The following is a 20,877-nucleotide window of genomic DNA, read 5'->3' as shown; positions in this document are numbered from 1 at the left end:
CAGTGGCAGACGTACCGCGACTCATTTTGTTGGTTGTCCAATCCACAGTTGTTGATAAGGGTGGAACTGGCTTGAAGTTCTCAGCAGATCAGAGAATAACAGAATTACCATTCCAGATCCCTCATCTTTATTCTGGACGATGAAATGCTAGAAGTAAAATAGTTGCAGTGAGGAGGGGAGGAAGGGAGAACAAAGGCAATGGCCCCTGGAGAGAAGGAATGGAGGTGCAACAAGAGCTGGGTGTGCTTGTACATCAATCACTGAAAGTAAGCATTGCAGGTACAGCTGGCAGTGAAGAAAGCTAATGGCATTTCGGCCTTCATTGCGAGAGGATTTGAGTTTTGGAGCAGAGGTCCTACTGCAGTTGTACAGGGCCCTGGTGAGACCACACCTGAAGTATTGTGTGCAATTTTAGTCTCGTAATTTGAGGAAGGACATTATTGCTATTGAGGGAGTGCAGCCTAGGTTCACCAGGTTAGTTCCCGGGATGGCAGGACTGATATATGATAAAGGAATGGGTCGACTGGCTTGTATTCATTGGTATTTAGAAGGATGAGAGAGGATTTTATAGAAACATATTAAATTCTTAGAGGATTGAACAGGCTAGCTGCAGGAAAAATGTTCCCAATGTTGGGGGAGTCCAGAACCAGGGGTCAGAGTTTAAGAGTAAGGGATAGGCCATTTTGGACTGAGATGAGGAAAAAAAATTCACCCAGAGAGTTGTGAATCTGTGGAATTCTCTGCCACAGAAGGCAGTGGAGGCCAAGAGAGAGAGTTAGATTTAGCTCTTAGGGCTAAAGGAATCAAGGCATATGGGGAACAAGCAGGAAAGGGGTGCTGATTTTAGATGATCAGCCATGATCATATTGAATGGCGGTGCTGGCTCGAAGGGCAGAATGGCCTACCCCTGCACCTATTTTTCTATGTTTCTTTAAGTCATAGGAGCAGGAGTAGGCCATTTGGCTCATCGAGTCCATTCTACCATTCAATCATGACTGATCTATCTTTCCCCTCAACCCCAGAACTATACTGTCCCCCACTGATCTCATCTGCAACCAGAGACATTCAAGGCTTATTTCTTTGAATTATTAATACATTGTTCAGAGTATGTGGAGATAGACACAAAAAGCTGGAGTAACTCAGCGGGACAGGCAGCATCTCTGGAGAAAAGGAATGGGTGATGTTTCGGGTCGAGACCCTTCTTCAATCTGACCTTATGACCAATTATTCGGTTGGCATTGTTTAAATGTAGTCCATCATGGACACTGACCTCCCCACCATCGAAGTGATTTACAGCAAACCCTGCCTCAAAGGGCAGCCATGGTCATCAGAGACCCACACATTCATTTCACTCCTGCCATCTGAAAACGGCAACATCCAGGTTTAAGTGTAGCTTCTTCCCTCCAGCCATCAGGCTATTAAACACCACAGCCTCCAAATAAGCTCTGAACTACATGGGCTTGGGGGTTGGCACAAAATGCTGGAGCAACTCAGCGGGACAGGCAGCATCTCTGGACAATAGACAATAGACAATAGACAATAGGTGCAGGAGTAGGCCATTCAGCCCTTCGAGCCAGCACCGCCATTCAATGCGATCATGGCTGATCACTCTCAATCAGTACCCCGTTCCTGCCTTCTCCCCATACCCCCTCACTCCGCTATCTTTAAGAGCTCTATCCAGCTCTCTCTTGAAAGCATCCAACGAACTGGCCTCCACTGCCTTCTGAGGCAGAGAATTCCACACCTTCACCACTCTCTGACTGAAAAAGTTCTTCCTCATCTCAGTTCTAAATGGCCTACCCCTTATTCTTAAACTGTGGCCCCTTGTTCTGGACTCCCCCAACATTGGGAACATGTTTCCTGCCTCTAATGTGTCCAATCCCCTAATTATCTTATATGTTTCAATAAGATCCCCCCTCATCCTTCTAAATTCCAGTGTATACAAGCCCAATCGCTCCAGCCTTTCAACATACGACAGTCCCGCCATTCCGGGAATTAACCTAGTGAACCTACTCTGCACGCCCTCCATAGCAAGAATATCCTTCCTCAAATTTGGAGACCAAAACTGCACACAGTACTCCAGGTGCGGTCTCACCAGGGCCCGGTACAACTGTAGAAGGACCTCTTTGCTCCTATACTCAACTCCCCTTGTTATGAAGGCCAACATTCCATTGGCTTTCTTCACTGCCTGCTGTACCTGCATGCTTCCTTTCATTGACTGATGCACTAGGACACCCAGATCTCGTTGAACTCTCCCTCCTCCTAACTTGACACCATTCAGATAATAATCTGCCTTTCTATTCTTACTTCCAAAGTGAATAACCTCACACTTATCTACATTAAACTGCATCTGCCATGTATCCGCCCACTCACACAACCTGTCCAAGTCACCCTGCAGCCTTATTGCATCTTCCTCACAATTCACACTACCCCCCAGCTTAGTATCATCTGCAAATTTGCTAATGGTACTTTTAATCCCTTCGTCTAAGTCATTAATGTATATCGTAAATAGCTAGGGTCCCAGCACCGAACCTTGCGGTACCCCACTGGTCACTGCCTGCCATTCCGAAAGGGACCCATTTATCCCCACTCTTTGCTTTCTGTCTGTCAACCAATTTTCTATCCATGTCAGTACCCTACCCCCAATACCATGTGCCCTAATTTTGCCCACTAATCTCCTATGTGGGACCTTGTCGAAGGCTTTCTGAAAGTCGAGGTACACCACATCCACTGACTCTCCCCTGTCAATTTTCCTAGTTACATCCTCAAAAAATTCCAGTAGATTTGTCAAGCATGATTTCCCCTTCGTAAATCCAGGCTGACTCGGAATGATCCTGTTACTGCTATCCAAATGCTCAGCAATTTCATCTTTTATAATTGACTCCAGCATCTTCCCCACCACTGATGTCAGACTAACTGGTCTATAATTACCCATTTTCTCTCTCCCTCCTTTCTTAAAAAGTGGGAGAAGGAACCAGTGACGTTTTGGAACGAGAACTTTCTTCAGACCTGAAACGTCACGGATTCCTTCTCACCAGAGATGCTGCCTGTCCCACTGAGTTACCCCAGCATTTAGTGTCTATCTGCAGTGTAAACTAGCAGCTACAGTTCCTTCTTACACATATAGACTTGGGGGCATTAGTTTGCCTTTTTGCACTATTAATGTCTGTTTGTTTGTTTTACGTGTATGTATGTATGCATGTATGTACGAATATACGTATATATACATATATATACACACAGATATATAAATATATATATAATGAATACAATATAATGAAACATTAAAAAGTTCAGTGCATGTATCTCTCTCTCTCTCTCTCTCTCTCTCTTTCTCTCTCTCTCTCTCTCTCTCTCTCTCTCTCTCTCTCTCTCTCTCTCTCTCTCTCTCTCTCAAATATATATATGACTGAAGTTCTTTTTCTTGCGTTTGAGGCAGCAGAAGTTATGTAACGCCCTCCAGGCGCTGTGGCCAGTGCAATGTGCTGTTGTCGAGGGCCGTGAGGTCTACCCCTCCACCAGGGGGGGCGGAGGACAGTGCAGTCGAAAATGCCATGCTGCGCTGTTTGCTGGTCTGCTCCACACACGCAGGCTGCTGATGGACGCAACCCCCAACGATGCATGTTGGCGTTAAACCGGTCGACCTCTTGACTTGGTGCTCTAGGTTCCTGAGATGCACTTTCCTCTACATCACCATTACTGTTTGTGGTTCTATCCACAGCTTTCACCAATGTTTCCTTATCTTTGCTATTTCTCAACTGCCTCCAAGCTAATTCTATTTCTCGACACCGAAAAATTCTAGAAGTAAAATAGTTGCAATGAGGAGGGGAGGAGGGGAGAACAAAGGCAATGGCCCCTGGAGAGAAGGAATGGGTGACATTTCAGGTTGAGATCCTTCTTCAGACTGAAAATCATGCCCTTTTTCCGTGACTTTCAGTCTGAAGAAGGGTCTCGACCCGAAACGTCACCCATTCCTCCTCTTCTAGATGCTGCCTGACCCGCTGAGTTACTCCAGCATTTTGTGAAATAAATACCGTCGATCTGAAGTTCCTTCTTACACAAAGGAAATGGCCAGTTTTGGTTGAGAGGGGAAGAGAGACCGAATGATAGATTGTGTGATGGTGCAGATGGAGGCAGGGTGGAGAAGACTTGTCAGATAGTCTGCTGGAGGAGGTGGAAATAAACAGTCAGAAGTATTGCTGAAATTATGGGAAATAAAACACAGCAGTTGTCGGAAATGTGGAGTAAAGGGAAAACTAAAAATTCCCAACAGGTAAAGTGGTGTCTGTCTTACAGTTTAGTATATTATTGTCACGTGTACCGAGGTGCAGTGACAAGCTTTGTTGCGTGCTATCCAGTCAGTGGAAAGACAATACATGATTACAATCGATACATTTACAATGTGTAGAAACATGATAAAAGTCAGAAATGTTGGTGCAGGAGTAGAGCTTGAAGAGTGTGGACCGATTGTAATATGTGATTGTAGATCTGCTTCTGTGGCCAGCACGCAGATAGTTGCCTGGGTTGGGCGCCATCTTGGAAGCAGTCAGTGGTGAGAGAAAACCTGAGTTAATATCACAGGTCGTTGACCTGTCATCAGAACTGGACAGTTCTACCCAGTGGAACCGTAAGAAACAGAGGCAAGAGAATAAATTGTTCACCTGTGCGTCTGCTGCCGTTTCATTTTCCTGCTGAACTTTGACCTCAATGCCACTTTCCTGCACTTGCATTTGACATAGAAGAGTACAGCACAAGAACAGGCCCTTCAGCCCACAATGTCGGTGCCCAACATGATGCCGTTAAACTAACTCCTCAGTCTGCACGTGATCCATATCCCTCCAAACTCTGTCCGTATGCCTACCAAAAAGCCTCTTAAATATCTGCCCCCACCACCAACCCCCTGCAACAGATTCCAGTCATCCACCATCCTCTGTGTCAAAACCATCCCGCACAACTTTGCCTCTCTCACTTTAAAGCTATGCTCTTTGGCCTTTGCCATTTTCAGCCTGGGAAAAAGGTTTCTCACTGTCTACAGTATCGATGCCTGTCATAATGTTATATACTTCAACCAGATCTTCCCTCAGCCTCCCAGACGCTTCCGCCAAAACAATCCAAGTTTGTCCAACCTCTCCTTACAACTCATAAGGTCATAAGATCATGAGATCATGTGATAGGAGTAGAATTAGGCCATCAAGTCTATTCCGCCATTCAATCATGGCTGATCTATCTCCTCACCCCATTCTCCTGCCTTCTCCCCATAACCTCTGACACCCATACTAATCTATCTATCTTTGCCTTAAACATATCCACTGACTTGGCCTCCAAAACCTTCTATGGCAAAGAATCCCACAGATTCACCGCCCTCTGACAAATTCTTCCTCATCTCCTTCCTAAAAGAATGTCCTTTAATTCTGAGGCTGTGACCTCTAGTCCTAGACTGATATCTTCTAATCTGGGCAACATTTGGGTAAACCTCTTCTGTGCCTTTTCCAAAGTGTTGACATCCTTCCTGCAATGGAAAATAAGATGGTCGCTAGTTGGTCTTCACCGGCCCACTCTAGGTGGCCAAAGTGAGACGAGTTGGAATGGGAATGGAGTGGATGATTGCAGCGTAGGCAGCTGGAGGTGGTAGTGAACCAGTAACTATGTTATAACCAAGACAATCTAAGGTCCATGATCATATGTTGATTCAGCCATATCGGAGAGAAAGCAAACTGCTTAGTCGGATAATTCTGGGATGCCTGATTTGGTACTCTGAGAGCTCCAGTTTATTTTTAGTTTAGTGTAGAGATACCGCGCGGAAACAAGCCCTTCGGCCCATGGAGTCTGCGATCCCCACACATTAATACTATCCTATGCACACTAGGGACAATTTAAAAAAAAGATTTATACCAAGCAAATTAACCCACAAGCCTGTACGTCTTTGGAGTGTGGGAGGAAACCGAAGATCTCGGAGAAAACCCACGCGGTCACGGGGAGAACGTACAAACTCCGTACAGACAGCACCCGTAGTGGGGATCGGACCCTGGTTTCTGCTGCTGTAGGCGCTGTAAGACAGCAACTCTACCGCTGCGCTACCGTGCCACCCATATAGGGATGTGCACTTTGGCACCATGTGTACATAGGTGTTTCAGTCCAGGCACATTTGAAACAACACATCAGAATGGCACACTGGTGCAGCGGGTAGAGCTGCTGCCTCACAGCGCGAGAGACTCAGGTTAGCTCCTGACCTTGGGTGCTGACTGTGTGGAGTTTGCACGTTCTCCCTGTGACAGGTTGGGTTTTCTCCGGGAGCTCTGGTTTCCTACCACATTCCAAAGACGTGTAGGTTAATTGGCTTCGTTAAATTGCCCCCTAGTGCGTAGGATACGGAGCTGGGAAAACATAGAACTAGGGTGATCGATGGTCGGCATGGACATGGTAGGCAGAAGAGCCTCTTTCCATTCTGTATCCCTAAAATTAAAACTAAAATGTGGGGTTATTCTGGGTACTCTGGTATCCTCTCACCTCCCAAAGATGTTCAGATTCGTAGGGTAATTGGCCTCTGTAAATAATTTAAAAAGCTCCCCCTAACATGTAGGGCATTGATGAGAAAGTGGGAGAACATGGAACTAGTGTGAACCTGAGCAGATGATCAATGGCTGGCGTGGACTCGGTGGGTCGAAGGGCCTGTTTCCATGGTGTATGTCTAAACTAATTAGTAAACTCCCTTTTCATCATGTAGTCACGTGGATGATAATTCCTTCTCAATTTGTATTGATTGTGCCCGCCAGGTAGTGAATGGATTCTGGCAAATTCCAGCTTCGATAAACAAGTTGGATCCTTCCAAGGTTCGGCTGCTCAGCCCCTTTTACCTACAGCAAGCTGTGGCAACATTACTGCACCAACCAAACTCCTTCGAGAAGGTGAGGCGTCTTTCAGTTCTAACTGTAACAGTTGTCGTTAAGGCTGTTGGGAATCCAGACCCTAAACTATTGGTCGATGGGGAAGTGTTTAGTTTTGTTTATTGTCACGTGTACTGAGGTACAGTGAAAAGCTTTTGCTGCGTGCTATCCCATCAGCGGAAAGACAACACATGATTACAATCAAACCATTTACAGTGTACAGATACAGGTAAAAGGAATGACTTTTAGTGCAAGATAAAGCCAGTAAGGTCTGTGCAAAGATAGTCTGAGGGTCACCAATGAGGTAGGTAGTAGTTCAGCACTGCTCTCTGGTTGCGGTAGGATGATTCAGTTGCCTGATAACAGCTGGAAAATACTGTCTCTGGAGCTGTGCATTTTAACACTTCTGCACCTTTTGCCCGAGGGGAGGAGGGAGTGGCCAGGGTGTGACTAGTCCCTAATAATGCTGCTGGCCTTGCCGAGGCAGCGTGAGTAAGAGAGGCTTCCACAGGCTGCAATTTAGTTTAGTTTAGTTTAGAGATACAACGCAGAAATGGGCCCTTCGGCACAGTGACTCCGCACCGACCAGCGATCCCCGCACACTAACACAATCCGACACACTCTGGGGACAATTTACAATTTTAACCAAGTCAATTAGCCTACAAACCTGTACATTATTGGAGTGTGGGTGGAAACCGGAGCACCCGGAAAAAACCCACCTGGGTCACAAGGAGAACGTACATACCCCCTACAGACAGCACCCGTAGTCAGGATTGAACCTGGGTCTCTGGCAGCAACTTGACCAACTCTCCTGCTGTGCCACAAGAACTCAAAAGTTATTTGAGTGCAATGTGCATTAAAATTGTCTAATTGTCGGCAACACCATTCCCCCCCCCCCCACCCTTCTCCCCCCCCGCTCTTTCCTGTGTCCCAACCTGTCACACACCCATTTTGCCCACTGTCCCGACCCTCTGTTCCCTACCCCCCCACCCCCCTCCCCTTCCCCCCCTGTCCCTTCCCCCCCCTCCATCCCCTTCCCACACATCACCCTGCCTTTGGCTTTACCTTTCACGCCCACCCCCTTCTCTCCTTATCTGACCCCCTTTTGTCTCCTGTTTGCCTCTAGCCATTGTCCACCCATCTGCTGATCAGACCCCCTCACCTGTATCGCCCACCAGTCTTTGTCCCGCCTCCACCTCTTTACCAGCTTTCCCCTCCCCCTCCCCTACAACAATCAGTCTGAAGAAGGACCCCGACCTGAAAGGTTGCCTGCCTGTTCCCTCCACAGGTGCTGGCTGACCCGTTGAGTAACTCCGGCACCTTGTGATGTTTTTGTAATTAAGCATCTGCAGTTCCGAGTGGGCATTAATTCCTAAATGCAGTACGCCGTGTTAAAGGTCCGCATGGGAGAGACGTCCACAAGCCGAGATTTGCACCTGGAATTGCTGAGGTTGGATGGACACAAACCTCCAAGAGGAAGCTGGGAAAATACGGGAAGGAAAGTGGAGCAGATTGCATTGATCAAGTGATAGTCACGTGCTGACCAGCTTGCCTCTCAGCTTGACAGGGCCCTAGTGAGACCGCACCTGGAGTACTGTGTGCAGTTTTGGTCTCCAAATTTGAGGAAGGATATTCTTGGTATTGAGGGCGTGCAGCGTAGGTTTACTAGGTTAATTCCCGGAATGGCGGGACTGTCGTATGTTGAAAGACTGGAGTGACGAGGCTTGTGTACACTGTAATTTAGAAGGATGAGAGGGGATATTATCGAAACGTATAAGATTATTAAGGGGTTGGACACGTTAGAGGCAGGAAACATGTTCCCAATGATGGGGGAGTCCAGAACAAGGGGCCACAGTTTAAGAATAAGGGGTAGGCCATTTAGAACTGAGATGAGAAAAAACTTTTTCAGTCAGAGAGCTGTGAATCTGTGGAATTCTCTGCCTCAGAAGGCAGTGGAGGCCAATTCTCTGAATGCATTCAAGAGAGAGCTGGATAGAGCTCTTAAGGATAGCGGAGTCAGGGGGTATGGGGAGAAGGCAGGAACGGGGTACTGATTGAGAATGATCAGCCATGATCACATTGAATGGCGGTGCTGGCTCGAAAGGCCGAATGGCCTCCTCCTGCACCTATTGTCTATTGTCTATTGTCTATTGTCTAGTGTCTCTCAACGTTTTATCATCCCGGCTGCACTATTTTCTGAATAAAACTCAAGGTTCAGCCATGAGACATAACGAAGATGACTAAATACCTGCTCAAAAAAATCAATCTCCGAAAGCAACACACACAGGAGGCAGGAACGTGCTAATGCAGCGCCGGAGACTCAGGTTTGATCCTGACTACGGGTGCTGCACTGTAAGGAGTTTGTACGTTCTCCCCGTGACCTGCGTGGGTTTTCTCCGAGATCTTCGGTTTCCTCCCACACTCCAAAGACGTACATTGGCTGGGTAAATGTAAAAAAATAAATAAATAAATAAATAAATAAATAAATAAATAAATAAAAATTGTCCCTAGTGGGTGTAGGATAGTGTTAATGTACGGGGATCGCTGGGCGGCACGGACTTGGTGGGCCGAAAAGGCCTGTTTCCAGCTGTATATATATGATATATGATGATATGATATGTATGGAAGGAATTGAGAGCCTTGAGGCACTGCTGCAGGTGAGAGGAACATAGGCACAAGAGGTGGCTGATGCTGGAGTCTTGAACAGAACACAAAGTGTAGTAGTATCTCAGCGGGCCAGGCAGCACATTTAGTTTGGTCTATTTTTGTTCAGTTTAGTTTTATCTTTCTGACAATATAAAATGTTTCAAGCATATTCTTTAAGAATCAATCAGTCTTCGAAATGTGAAAGACCCTCCCAGTCAGAGCTTCTGCAACGTTTTTTTATTTAAATAATACTGCGTTTCCTCTTTTATTCTCAGTCATCATTATCATTCAGAGCAATATAATTTACAATTTGAGAAAAACAGTATTGCGTCATTCAAGTTAAGTCACAGTTGTGATGACTTTTTTATAGATTGGCGCTGGAATTGTAACATCTGAAAGGCATGCAATTGAGAGCGGAGAGGACAGTGAAGGTTATTGTGTGAAATAGATTCATTATTGACGCCCTTGTCTTTCAGACGGTTCGATTGAGTTTCTCATACTGCCACCAGCACTGTCTTGCCAACAATCTGTCTGTCCTACTGTTTTTAAAAATTATTTTAAGTATGTGTTAAAGTATGTTTTAGTGTTCCTTGGTTTGTTTTATATGGGGGGGGGCAATAGAAACATAGAAAATAGGTGCAGGAGGAGGCCATTCGGCCCTTTCGAGCCAGCACCGCCATTCATTGTGATCATGGCTGATCGTCCACAATCAATAACCCTTGCCTGCCTTCTCCCCATATCCCTTGATTCCACTAGCCCCTAGAGCTCTATCTAACTCTCTCTTAAATCCATCCAGTGATTTGGCTTCCACTGCCCTCTGTGGCAGAGAATTCCACAAGTTCACAACTCTCTGGGTGAAAAAGTTCCTTCTCACCTCAGTTTTAAATGGCCTCCCCTTTATTCTTAAGACTGTGGCCCCTGGTTCTGGACTCGCCCAACATTGGGAACATTTTTCCTGCATCGAGCTTGTCCAGTCCTTTCATAATTTTATATGTTTCTATAAGATCCCCTCTCATCCTTCTAAACTCCAGTGAATACAAGCCTAGTCTTTTCAATCTCTCCTCATATGACGGTCCCGCCATCCCAGGGATCAATCTCGTGAACCTACAGGAAAATGGGGCCTAGAGGGAAAAATAGATCAGCCACGATCGAATGACGGAGCAGACTCAATGGGCCGATTGGTCTAATTCTGCTCATATGCCTTGGAGACCTTGGATAAGCGATGTTTTGGGGTGGGACCCTTCTTCAGACCGTTCTGTATTGAGCGTATTATTGTTTAAGGGATCCCTATTGCATATCCATGTTCCCCGGAGAGGCTGCCTGACCCACTGAGCTACTCCAGCACTCTGCGCCTTTTTTTGTAAACCGGCATCTGCATTTGCGTGTGTCTACGGACAGATGGATCCTTCATTGACGTACTTGCAGTGCAAATTGTACCACGCATCCTACATGCATTAATGACTAAATTCACGAGATTCAGCACCCTGGGAGAACATGAAAGAGACAGGAAAGATGCAATCTCAATTTAGTTTAATTTAATTTAGAGATACAGCGTGGAAACAGGCCCTTCAGTCCACTGAATCCAGGCCGATCATCGATTACCCGTTCACACTACTTCTATCTTACTTCACTCTCCCACTCCCGACACAAGTATTCCATCAAAGTCCAGATGTGTGGACAGGGTTCCATCTCACTCCAGATGTGTGGACAAGGTTCCATCTCACTCCAGATGTGTGAGCAGGATTCCATCTCACTCCTGATGTGTGGACAGGATTCCACCAAATTCCAGATGTGTGGACAGGGTTCCATCTCACTCCAGATGTGTGGACAGGGTTCCATCTCACTCCAGATGTGTGGGCAGGGTTCTTTCTCACTCCAGATGCATAAAAATGTTTGATCATACTGCAGATGTGTAAAGATGCTTCCATCTCACTCCAGATGTATGGACAGGATTCCACCAAATTCCAGATGTGTGGACAGGGTTCCGTCACACTCCACATGTGTGGACATGGTTCCATACGCTGCAAAGCCATGCCCTACAGATGGTGGAAAGACTTTTTGGTCTGGTGATGAATTCTGTCTTTACGTGGAAGAGTTCACATTCCTACACCTGCCTCGGGACCCTCAACACTGGAGTGGAAGCAAGCCGCTGACCCTGAGGGATTGGCCAAGAAGGAAGAGAAAAAATGTTTTTGTGGAGTCAGGAAGTGATTCCCTTTGGGGTTACAATCTCTGACTTTGTTCTTGTGGCCACATTATTTGTGTGGTTGGCTAACTACGTTTCTAGTCAGTGGTGCCGCAAGGATGACTAATAGCCAAACACTTAGGGTGGCACGGTGGTGCAGCGGTAGAACTACTGCCTTACAGCGCCAGAGACCCAGGTTCCACCCTGACTATGGGTGCTTGTCTATATGGAGTTTGTACGTTCGCCCCATGACCTGCATGGGTTTTCTCTGAGATCTTCAATTTCCTCCCACACTCGAAAGGTTTGCAGGGTAATTTGCTTGTTTACCATTGTTCCTAGTGTGTGTAGGATAATGTTAATGTGCGGGGATTGCTGGTCGGTGCGCACTCGGTGGGCCCAAGGGCCTGTTTCCACACTGTATCTCCAAGCTAAACTAACACTAAACTAAACTAACACTAAACTAATCTAAAACTCAACTAACACTAAACTAACACTAAACTAACACTAAACTAACACTAAACTAACACTAAACTAAACTAACACTAAATTAAACTAAATTATACTAAACTAACCGCAGACTAGATGACCACTTTGCTGAACACCTCAGCTCTTCCTGCCATGGCCAGCCAGACCTCCCACTGTGTCTCTTCTTCCCATTCCCAACTTGGCCTCCAAATCCACCTGTGGCAATGAATTCCACAGATTCACCACCCTCCTAATTGCTGGTAGTAAATCAATCGTAAACACAGCGGTACATGGTTGGACAAGGAACTTCGCACTTCCAGGCACGTTTACTCTGCTTCCTTCTGTCTTGTAGAGATTGATGGGTTCTTGATTTCTATGTTTCTATGATTAGCAAGGGTGTCAGGGGTTACAGGGAGAAGGCAGGAGAATGGTGTTGAGAGGGAAATATTGATCAGCCATAATTTTGATGTAACTTTAATGTAATTGAGACGCTAGACCTGTTACCATGAAACACAAAGGGGTCTTTGTTTACCTCTTGCATTTTGTGATACCTTCGATTTGAACCAGCAGCTGCAGTTATTTTCCCACTCATCTTACTCATCCTTTGTCTCTCGTGGTAGACCGGTTTATCCAGTGGTTGGCTGTAATTGATGAGCATTCTCAGTGGGCATAAGTCATCGTCCACCCTAGTGAGTGACAACCTGGAAATGTTTATTCACAGAGAAATATGAGCTGTTGCATTTTGGAAAGTCTAACATGGGCAGGACTCACACAGTGAAAGGTAGGGCTCTGGGGAATGTTGTAGAGCAGAGGGATCTAGGAGTGCAGGTGCAAGGTTCCTTGAAGGGCGAGTCGCTGGCTGGTCAGGTGGTCAAAAAGGCTTTTGACACATTGGCCTTCATCAGTCAGAGTATTGAGTGTAGAAATTGTGAGGTCATGTTGCAGTTACATAAGAAGTTGGTGAGGCCACATTTAGAGTATTGTGTTCAGTTCTGGGCACCATGTTATAGGAGAGATGTTGTCAAGCTGGAAAGGGTACAGAGAAGATTTACAAGGATATTGCTGGGACTCAAGGGCCTGAGTTATAGGGAGAGGTTGAGTAGGCTGGGACTCTATTCCTTGGTGCACAGATCGGGTAGACGCACAGAGTCTCTTGCCCAGAGTAGGTGAATCGAGGACCAGAGGACAAAGGTTTAAGGTGAAGGGGAAAAGATTTAATAGGCATCTGAGGGGTAAAGTTTTCACACAAAGGGTGGTAGGTGTAATGAACGAGCTGCCAGAGGAGGTAGTTGAGGCTGCGACTATCCCAACGTGTATGAAACAATTAGACAGGTGCATGGATAGGACAGGTTGACAGTGATATGGGGCATATTGGTCGGCTTGGACAGGTAGGGCAGAAGGGTCTGTTTCCACTATGTATAACTATGACTCTAAGGTGAAAAACCTGTCCTTGGAGTCTTTTCTGCAATGGTTGTTTTGAAATCTGTCATGACCTTGCATCCATCGCCCCAAGCTTGAATGATGTGCATCCCTTGAAGGGCCATGAATGGACCTGGATCTACAACCCTGCCAGCGATTCATGACACGATGGGAGACAGGTCATTCACGAAGCAGCTGAAGGTAGACACAAAATGCCGGAGTAACTCAACGGGTCAGGCAGCATCTCTGGAGAGAAGGAATGGGTGACGTTTCGGGTCGAGACCCTTCTTCAGACTGAAGATGGTTGGGTCGAGGACGTTGCTATCGAGAGCTGCTTCCACAGTGCAGATACAAGCAGCTGCAGATGCTGGAATCTTGCGCATTACCCCAAGTGCTGGAATAACTCAGCGGGTCATAGAGTCATAGAGTGATACAGCGTGGAAACAGGCCCTTTGGCCCTATTTGCCCACACCGACCAACATGTCCCATCTACACTAGTCCCACCTGCCTGCATTTGGCCCATATCCCTCTAAACCTGTCCTATCCATGTACCTGTCAAAATGTTTCTTAAACATTGCAATAGTGCCTGCCTCAACTACCTCCTCCTGCAGCTCGTTCCATACACCCACCACTCTTTGTGTGAAAATGTCACCACTCAGATTTCTATTTATCTTTCCCCCCTCACCTTAAACCTATCACCTCTAGTTCTTGATATCCCTACTCTGGGCAAACGGCATTTACCTGATCTATTCTCATGATTTTGTACACCTCTATAAGATCACCTCTCATCCTTCTGCGCTCCAAGGATTAAAGTCCTGGCCTCCTGATCCTCTCCTTATAGCTCACTCCCCCAAGTCCTGGCAACATCCTGGTAAATCTTTTCAGAGCCCTTTCAAGCTTGACAACATCTCTCCTATAACACGATGACCAAAACTGAACACAATACTCTAAATGTGGTCTCACCAAAGTCTTATACCTGCCAACTGCAGGCAGCAAGGACATGGGTAGGCAATGTTTTTGATTGGGAACCCTCGCCAGACTTACATGACCTGAAACATCGCCTATCCATGTCGTCCGGAGACGCTGCCTGACCCGCTGAGTTACTCCAGCACTTCCACGCTTGGTACTGAAGTGACATGTTTCCACTTCCACTTCCACCTTCCACTTCTGAACTCCACAGATCTCCACAAATGAAATGCTTTTCAGGTATGGCATGTTGTGTTGCAGGATATTGAAGTATGAACCAGATTTGCAGAGAGAAAGGAAGATTTGTAGGATTCTAAGACCTTTTGGAATCTCATGCCAAAGGTCAAAAGGTCATAAGGTCATAAGTGATAGGAGCAGAATTAGGCCATTCAGCCCATCAAATCTACTCTGCCATTCAATCATGGCTGACCTATCTCTTCCTCCTAACCCCATTCTCCTGCCTTTTCCCCATAACCTCTGACACCCGTACTAACCAAGAATCTATCTACCTTAAAAATATCCATTGACTTGGCCTCCACAGCCTTCTGTGGCAAATAATTCCACAGATTCACCACCTTCTGACTAAAGAAATTCCTCCTCATCTCCTTCTGAAAGGAACCTCCCTTAATTCTGAGGCTGTGACCTCTAGTCCTAGGCTCTCCCACTAGTGGAAACATCCTCTCCACATCCACTCTATCCAGGCATTTCACTATTCTGTACTTTTCAATGAGGTCCTCCCCTCATTCTTCTAAACTCCAGCGAGTACAGGCCCAGTGCCGACAAACGCTCATCATAGGTTAACCTACTCATTCCTGGGATCATTCTTGTAAACCTACTCTGGACCCTCTCCAGGGCCAGCACATACTTCATATCGATGCCCAAAATTGCTCACAATATTCCAAATGTGGCCTGACCAGAGCCTTATAGAGCCTCAGTATTATATCCCTGTTTTTTTTATACAAGCCCTCCCTCTCAAAATAAATGTTAGCATCACGTTTGCCTTCTTTACTACCAATTCGACTTGCAGATGAACCTTTTGGGAATCCAACACTCCCAAGTCACTCTGATTTCTGGATTCCTTCCCCTTTAGAAAATAGTCTACGCCGTTATTCCTATTACCAAAATGCAGGATAGTGTTCAGGTGCAGGGATCGCTGGTCGGTGCGGAATCGGTGGGCCGAAGGGCCTGTTTCCGTGCTGTATGTCTAAAAAAGAATCAGCCCTTTGATATCATGGGCTCTCATCGTCCTTAGCAGCCACACTTGTGGCACCTTATCAAAGGTTTTTGAAAATCTAGGTAAACAACATCCACTGACTCTCCTTTGTCTGTCCCACTATTTACTTCCTCAAAGAATTCCAGCAGATTCATCAGGCAAATCTCCCCTTCTCAAAACCATGTGGACTTTGGCCTATTTCATCATGAACTCATGCTTTATGGGAAGAAGGATCTCGACACGAAACGTCACCCATTCCTTCTCTCCAGAGATGCTGCCTGTCCTGCAGAATTACTCCAGCTTTTTGTGTCTAACCACATCCTTTATGATGGTCTCTGAAATCCTATCAAGCACTGAAGTCAGACTACAGGTCCCACTGTTCTGCTTTGCTCCCTTCTTGTACAACAGGGTAATATTGGCAATTTTACAAAGAATATAAAAATGTACTCTTGTAAAATAGGAGTGTGCTCTTTCACAGTGCGTTTATGCTGTCCAACAATCTAAGAATTTTACACATCCTCTGCAGTCTCAAATGTCACTCAAATGTGTTGGTACACTCATGTGTTTGCAGTTCTTGGAAACGTTTAGAATTCCAGCCTGAGATAGATAATGGGTAATTAGAGTTTGACATTTTCCTGGCCTGAGGTAAACCTGCGTTTTCTCGGTATTGACTGGGAGTGGCACGGGGAGATAAAGTGAATTGGCGGTTTTCCAACCAATTCTCGGGAAGTGTTCATTATTTTATTGGACAACACTATATCCAGAATTGCCTTATCTCTGGTAGGCTCCAGTACAAGCTGCTCTAAGAATCCATCTCGGAGGCACTCTACAAACTCTCTTTCTTGGGGTCCTGATCCTCCTGCAGCCACGTCTCTGTAATCCCCACAATGTCATATCTACCAATCTCTAACTGAGCCTCAAGCTCATCTACTTTACTTTTTAAACTTCGCGCATTCACATATAGTACTTTTAATCATTTGCTCATCACAGCTTCCACATCGATTTCTATTAAACTTGGCCATTCTCTCCTATTCCTTCGTGAACTTTCTGTCCCATTAATTCTGGGGTGTTTCTTAACTTTTCCTATACTCTCTTTCCCTGTAACTCCATCCTTGTCCATCCCATTTGACACAATCTCCCCCTTAGTTTAAAACCACCCGTGTAGCAGTGGCAAACCTGCCTGCCAGAATGCTGGTCCCCCACCTGTTAAGGTGCAATCCGTCCCTTTTGTACAATTCCCCCTTACCCCAAAACAGATCCCAGTGGCCCAAGAATCTGGATCCCTGCCCCTGCACCAGCTCCTCAGCCACACATTCAGGTCCTGTATCTCCCTGTTCCAGCCCTCACCAGCACGAGGAACTGGAAGCAAACCTGAGATATCCACCCTGGAGGTCCTGCCTTTCAGCCTTCTTCCGACCTCTCTAAAGCCACGCTGCAGAATCTCTTTCCTCTTCTTCCTGACGTCGTTTGTGCCAACATGCACTACCACTTCTGCTGCTCACCTTCACCCTTGAGGATGCTCTGCAATCTGTCCGTGACGTCCGTGACGTCCTGGCACCAGGGAGGCAGCACACCATCATAGAAACATAAACATAGAACATAGAAAATAGGTGCAGGAGGAAGCCATTAGGCCCTGCGAGCCAGCACCGCCATTCATTGTGATCATGGCTGATCATCCACAATCAGTAACCCGTGCCTGCCTTCTCCCCATTTCCCTTGATTCCACTAGCCCCTCGAGCTCTATCTTAATTTCATCTAGTGAATTGGCCTCCACTGCTTTCTGTGGCAGAGAATTCCACAAATTCACAACACTGGTTGAAAAAGTTTCTTCTCACCTCAGTTTTAAATGGCCTCCCCTTTATTCTTAGACAGTGGCCCCTGGTTCTGGACTCCCCCAACATTGGGAACATTTTTCCTGCATCTAGCTTGTCCAGTCCTTTTATGGTTTTACACGTCTCTGTAAGATCCCCTCTCATCCTTCTAAACTTCAGTGAATACAAGCCTAGTCTTTCCAATATTTCCTCATATGACAGTCCCTCCATTCTTTCCATCCATCCTCCATTCCATCCTTGAATCCCGCTTGTTGCCGCAGAAATCCCTGTCACAATAGACACAAAAAGCTGGAGTAACTCAGCGGGACAGGCAACATCTCTGGAGAGTAGGAATGGGTAACGCTTCGGGTCGAGACCCTTCTTCAGACTCATTTTCTCTCTCACTTCAACATCTTCATATTGCGCTCTGTCTAGCTCTGTCTAACTCTGTCTCTCAGGGTAAGAACTCCACACTTCCAATGTTGGATTCATTCAAGCCATCATTCTTGTCCATTCCATTCCCTTCACAGATCCTCAGTGACGATCCGGTTTCCAAGACATACAGGTTTGTAGGTTAATTGGCTTCAATAAAGATTGTAAAAAGTCCCTAGTGTGCAGGATAGTGCTAGTGTACGGGGTGATCGCTGGTCGGCGCGGACTCAGTGGGCCGAAGGGCCTGTTCCACGCTGAACAGACTATCATTCTGAAGAGGGTCTTGACCCGAAATGTTACCCAATTTCTTCTGTCTAAGAACTCTGTTCCGCTGAGTTACTCCAGCATTTTGTGTCTATCTTTGGTTTAAACCAGCATCTGCAGATCCTTCCTACACAATGAAACACATCTACCAAGTTAGTTTTCACAAATAGCTTTATGTGGGATAGAGGGGATGTTGTCGGTACGTCCTACCAAGGGGTAGTTTGTCGGTGGAACTTGTTGCCCTGGATAGGGCTTCACAATCCTCAATGCCCAGCAGCCTGAATTGCCTAGCAAAAAACAAACTGCTGATGCTGGTTTAAGTCAAATGTGGACACAAAATGCTGGAGTAACTCAGCGGGTCAGGCAGCAGCTTGGGAGAGAAGGAATGGGTGACGCTTCGGGTTGAGACCCTTCTTCAGACTGATGTCAGTGGAGGGGGCAGGACAAAGATAGGATGGAGTCGGAGACAGGAAGAATGGTGGGAGAACTGGGAAGAGGGAGGGGATAGAGAGGGGGAGCAGGGACTACCTGAAGTGGGAGAAGTCAACATTCACTTGCCCGTGCCGACCACCATCCCCCATCAACACTAGTCCAACCTGCCCACACTTGGCTCTTAGCCATAAACCTTGGATGAAGTGCCAAACAACAATCTGGATTTTGACTTGATGAAATTCGAACCTGAAGTAAATCATTATATTAATGACTAGCAGTCCAGAATAGAACAAATAATTAGGTTTCATTTTTCAAAGCTAAGTTTTCGCATAGCTTATTGCAGTAGAGTGTGATGGTATTGTGTATTGAGATGGTGAAGTGCATGGGAGCCTGTCTTCATCAATGGTTCCAACACTGCCCCACTCTGCCACCCAGGTTTACTCCCACATTCCAAAGAGGTGCCGGTTTTCAGGTTAATTGGCTTCTGTAAATGACCTTGAGTGGGTAGGATAGGTAACATGGATAGGTGGTCGACACGGGCTAGGTGGGCCGAATGTGTAGGAAGGAACTGCAGATGCTGCTTTATACCGAAGTTAGGCACAAAATGCTGGAGTAACTCAGGCAGCATCTCTGGAGAGAAGTATTGGCTGACGTTTCGGATCGAGGGCGTCTTTAGTTCCTCGTTTATTATATTGTTTACAGTGCGCTATGTTTACCGATTGGGTTGTGCCGCTGCACGTAACAATGTCATTGATCTATCTGCGACCTCTGACAGTAAAACCTCTTGACTCTTGACTTCCTTCTATCCAGGCTGCTGCCTGTCCCGCTGAGTTACTCCAGCATTTTATGTCTGTCTTAAGGTGGGCCGAATGGCCTGATTCCACACTGCAGCTTTAAACTAAGCTAAAACAAAACTCAACATGGAATGTAGTAGGTGGCAAGAAGCTTTTTAAAATCTAAACAAAAAGCAGCTGTGGGAGGGAGCATAATACAGGTGCAACCGTGTGGAAATGTTGCCTCTTGTGTATTCCATGTAGGAGCATCATATTGCAGGATTAAGGATTACTACTGAGCTCTTCAGAGTTCTAGAGTTAACGGACACAGAGCAGAAACAGGTCCTTCGGCCCACCTAGTCCGTGCCGACCAACACTGGCACTATCCTGCACACTTTGGACAATTTACAATTTTATCGACGCCAATTAACTCACAAATCTGCATGTCCTTGGAGTCTGGGAGGAAACCGGAGCACCCGGAGAAAACCCACGCAGGTCATAGGGAGAACGTACAAACTCCGAACAGACAGCGCCCGTAGTCGGGATCGACCCCAGGTCTCCGGCGCTGTAAGGCAGCTATTCTTCTTATTTCCCACATTCTCATCATCTCACGAAGAAGAGAATGGCAAAGTTGAAAGGAGATGGGGGTGAATGCCTGGAACACGCTGCCAGGAATGGTGGTTGATGCAGATAGGTTAGTGGCATTTAAAAGACTTTCCAGACTGGCATATGGAGATGCCGGTCTCCATGGAGGAATCCACAAGTAGGTAACTGAGGGTGTTGGCATTATGGTTGGCACAGACATTATGAGCTGAACAGCCTGTTCTTGTGTACGTGGATGGTGGAATCTGAATAGAACCTAGAACATGGAACAATAAAGCTATGGAGTTTAGAATAATGACGGGGGACCTCATTGAAAAATACAGAATAGTGAAAGGCTGAGATAGTGTGGATGTAGAGAGGATGGTTCCACTAGTGGGAGAGTCTAGGACTAGAGGTCACAGCCTCAGAATTAAAGGACGTTCTTTTAGGAAGATGATGAGGAGAAATTTCTTTAGTCAAAGGGTGAATCTGTGGAATTCGTTGCCACAGAAGGCTGTGGAGGCCAAGTCAGTGGAGAAATTTAAGGCAGAGATAGATACTAATAGATTCTTGATTAGTACAGGTGTCAGAGGTTATGGGGAGAAGGCAGGAGAATGGGGTTCGGAGGGAGAGATAGATCAGCCAAGATTGAATGGCGGAGTAGACTTGATGGGTCGAATGGCCTAATTCTTACTAAGTCTGAAGAAGGGACTCGACCCGAAACGTCACCGTTCCTTCTCTGCAGAGATGCTGCCTGTCCCGCTGAGTTATTCCAGCATTTTGTGGCTATCTTTGGCCTAATTCT

The 20,877-nt window shown here is 46.3% G+C and overlaps 1 protein-coding gene across 1 annotated transcript in view; it reads left to right on the top strand.

The window, feature by feature from the left end:
* The window catches only part of LOC144608649 (CMP-N-acetylneuraminate-beta-galactosamide-alpha-2,3-sialyltransferase 4-like), a 124,000-nt gene that overhangs the window by 87,930 nt on the left and 15,193 nt on the right, over nucleotides 1-20,877 (top strand). Inside the window, exon 11 of the mRNA XM_078426627.1 lies at nucleotides 6,774-6,905. Within this exon, the coding sequence (XP_078282753.1) occupies nucleotides 6,774-6,905 (132 nt within the window). The remainder of the gene's footprint in view (nucleotides 1-6,773; nucleotides 6,906-20,877) is intronic.

This window comes from Rhinoraja longicauda, chromosome 32, assembly GCF_053455715.1.
Source record: "Rhinoraja longicauda isolate Sanriku21f chromosome 32, sRhiLon1.1, whole genome shotgun sequence".
Classification (NCBI taxonomy): Eukaryota; Metazoa; Chordata; class Chondrichthyes; order Rajiformes; family Arhynchobatidae; genus Rhinoraja; species Rhinoraja longicauda.
Note: the sequence above shows the minus strand (reverse complement) of the source record. Positions and strands in the feature narration are given on the sequence as shown.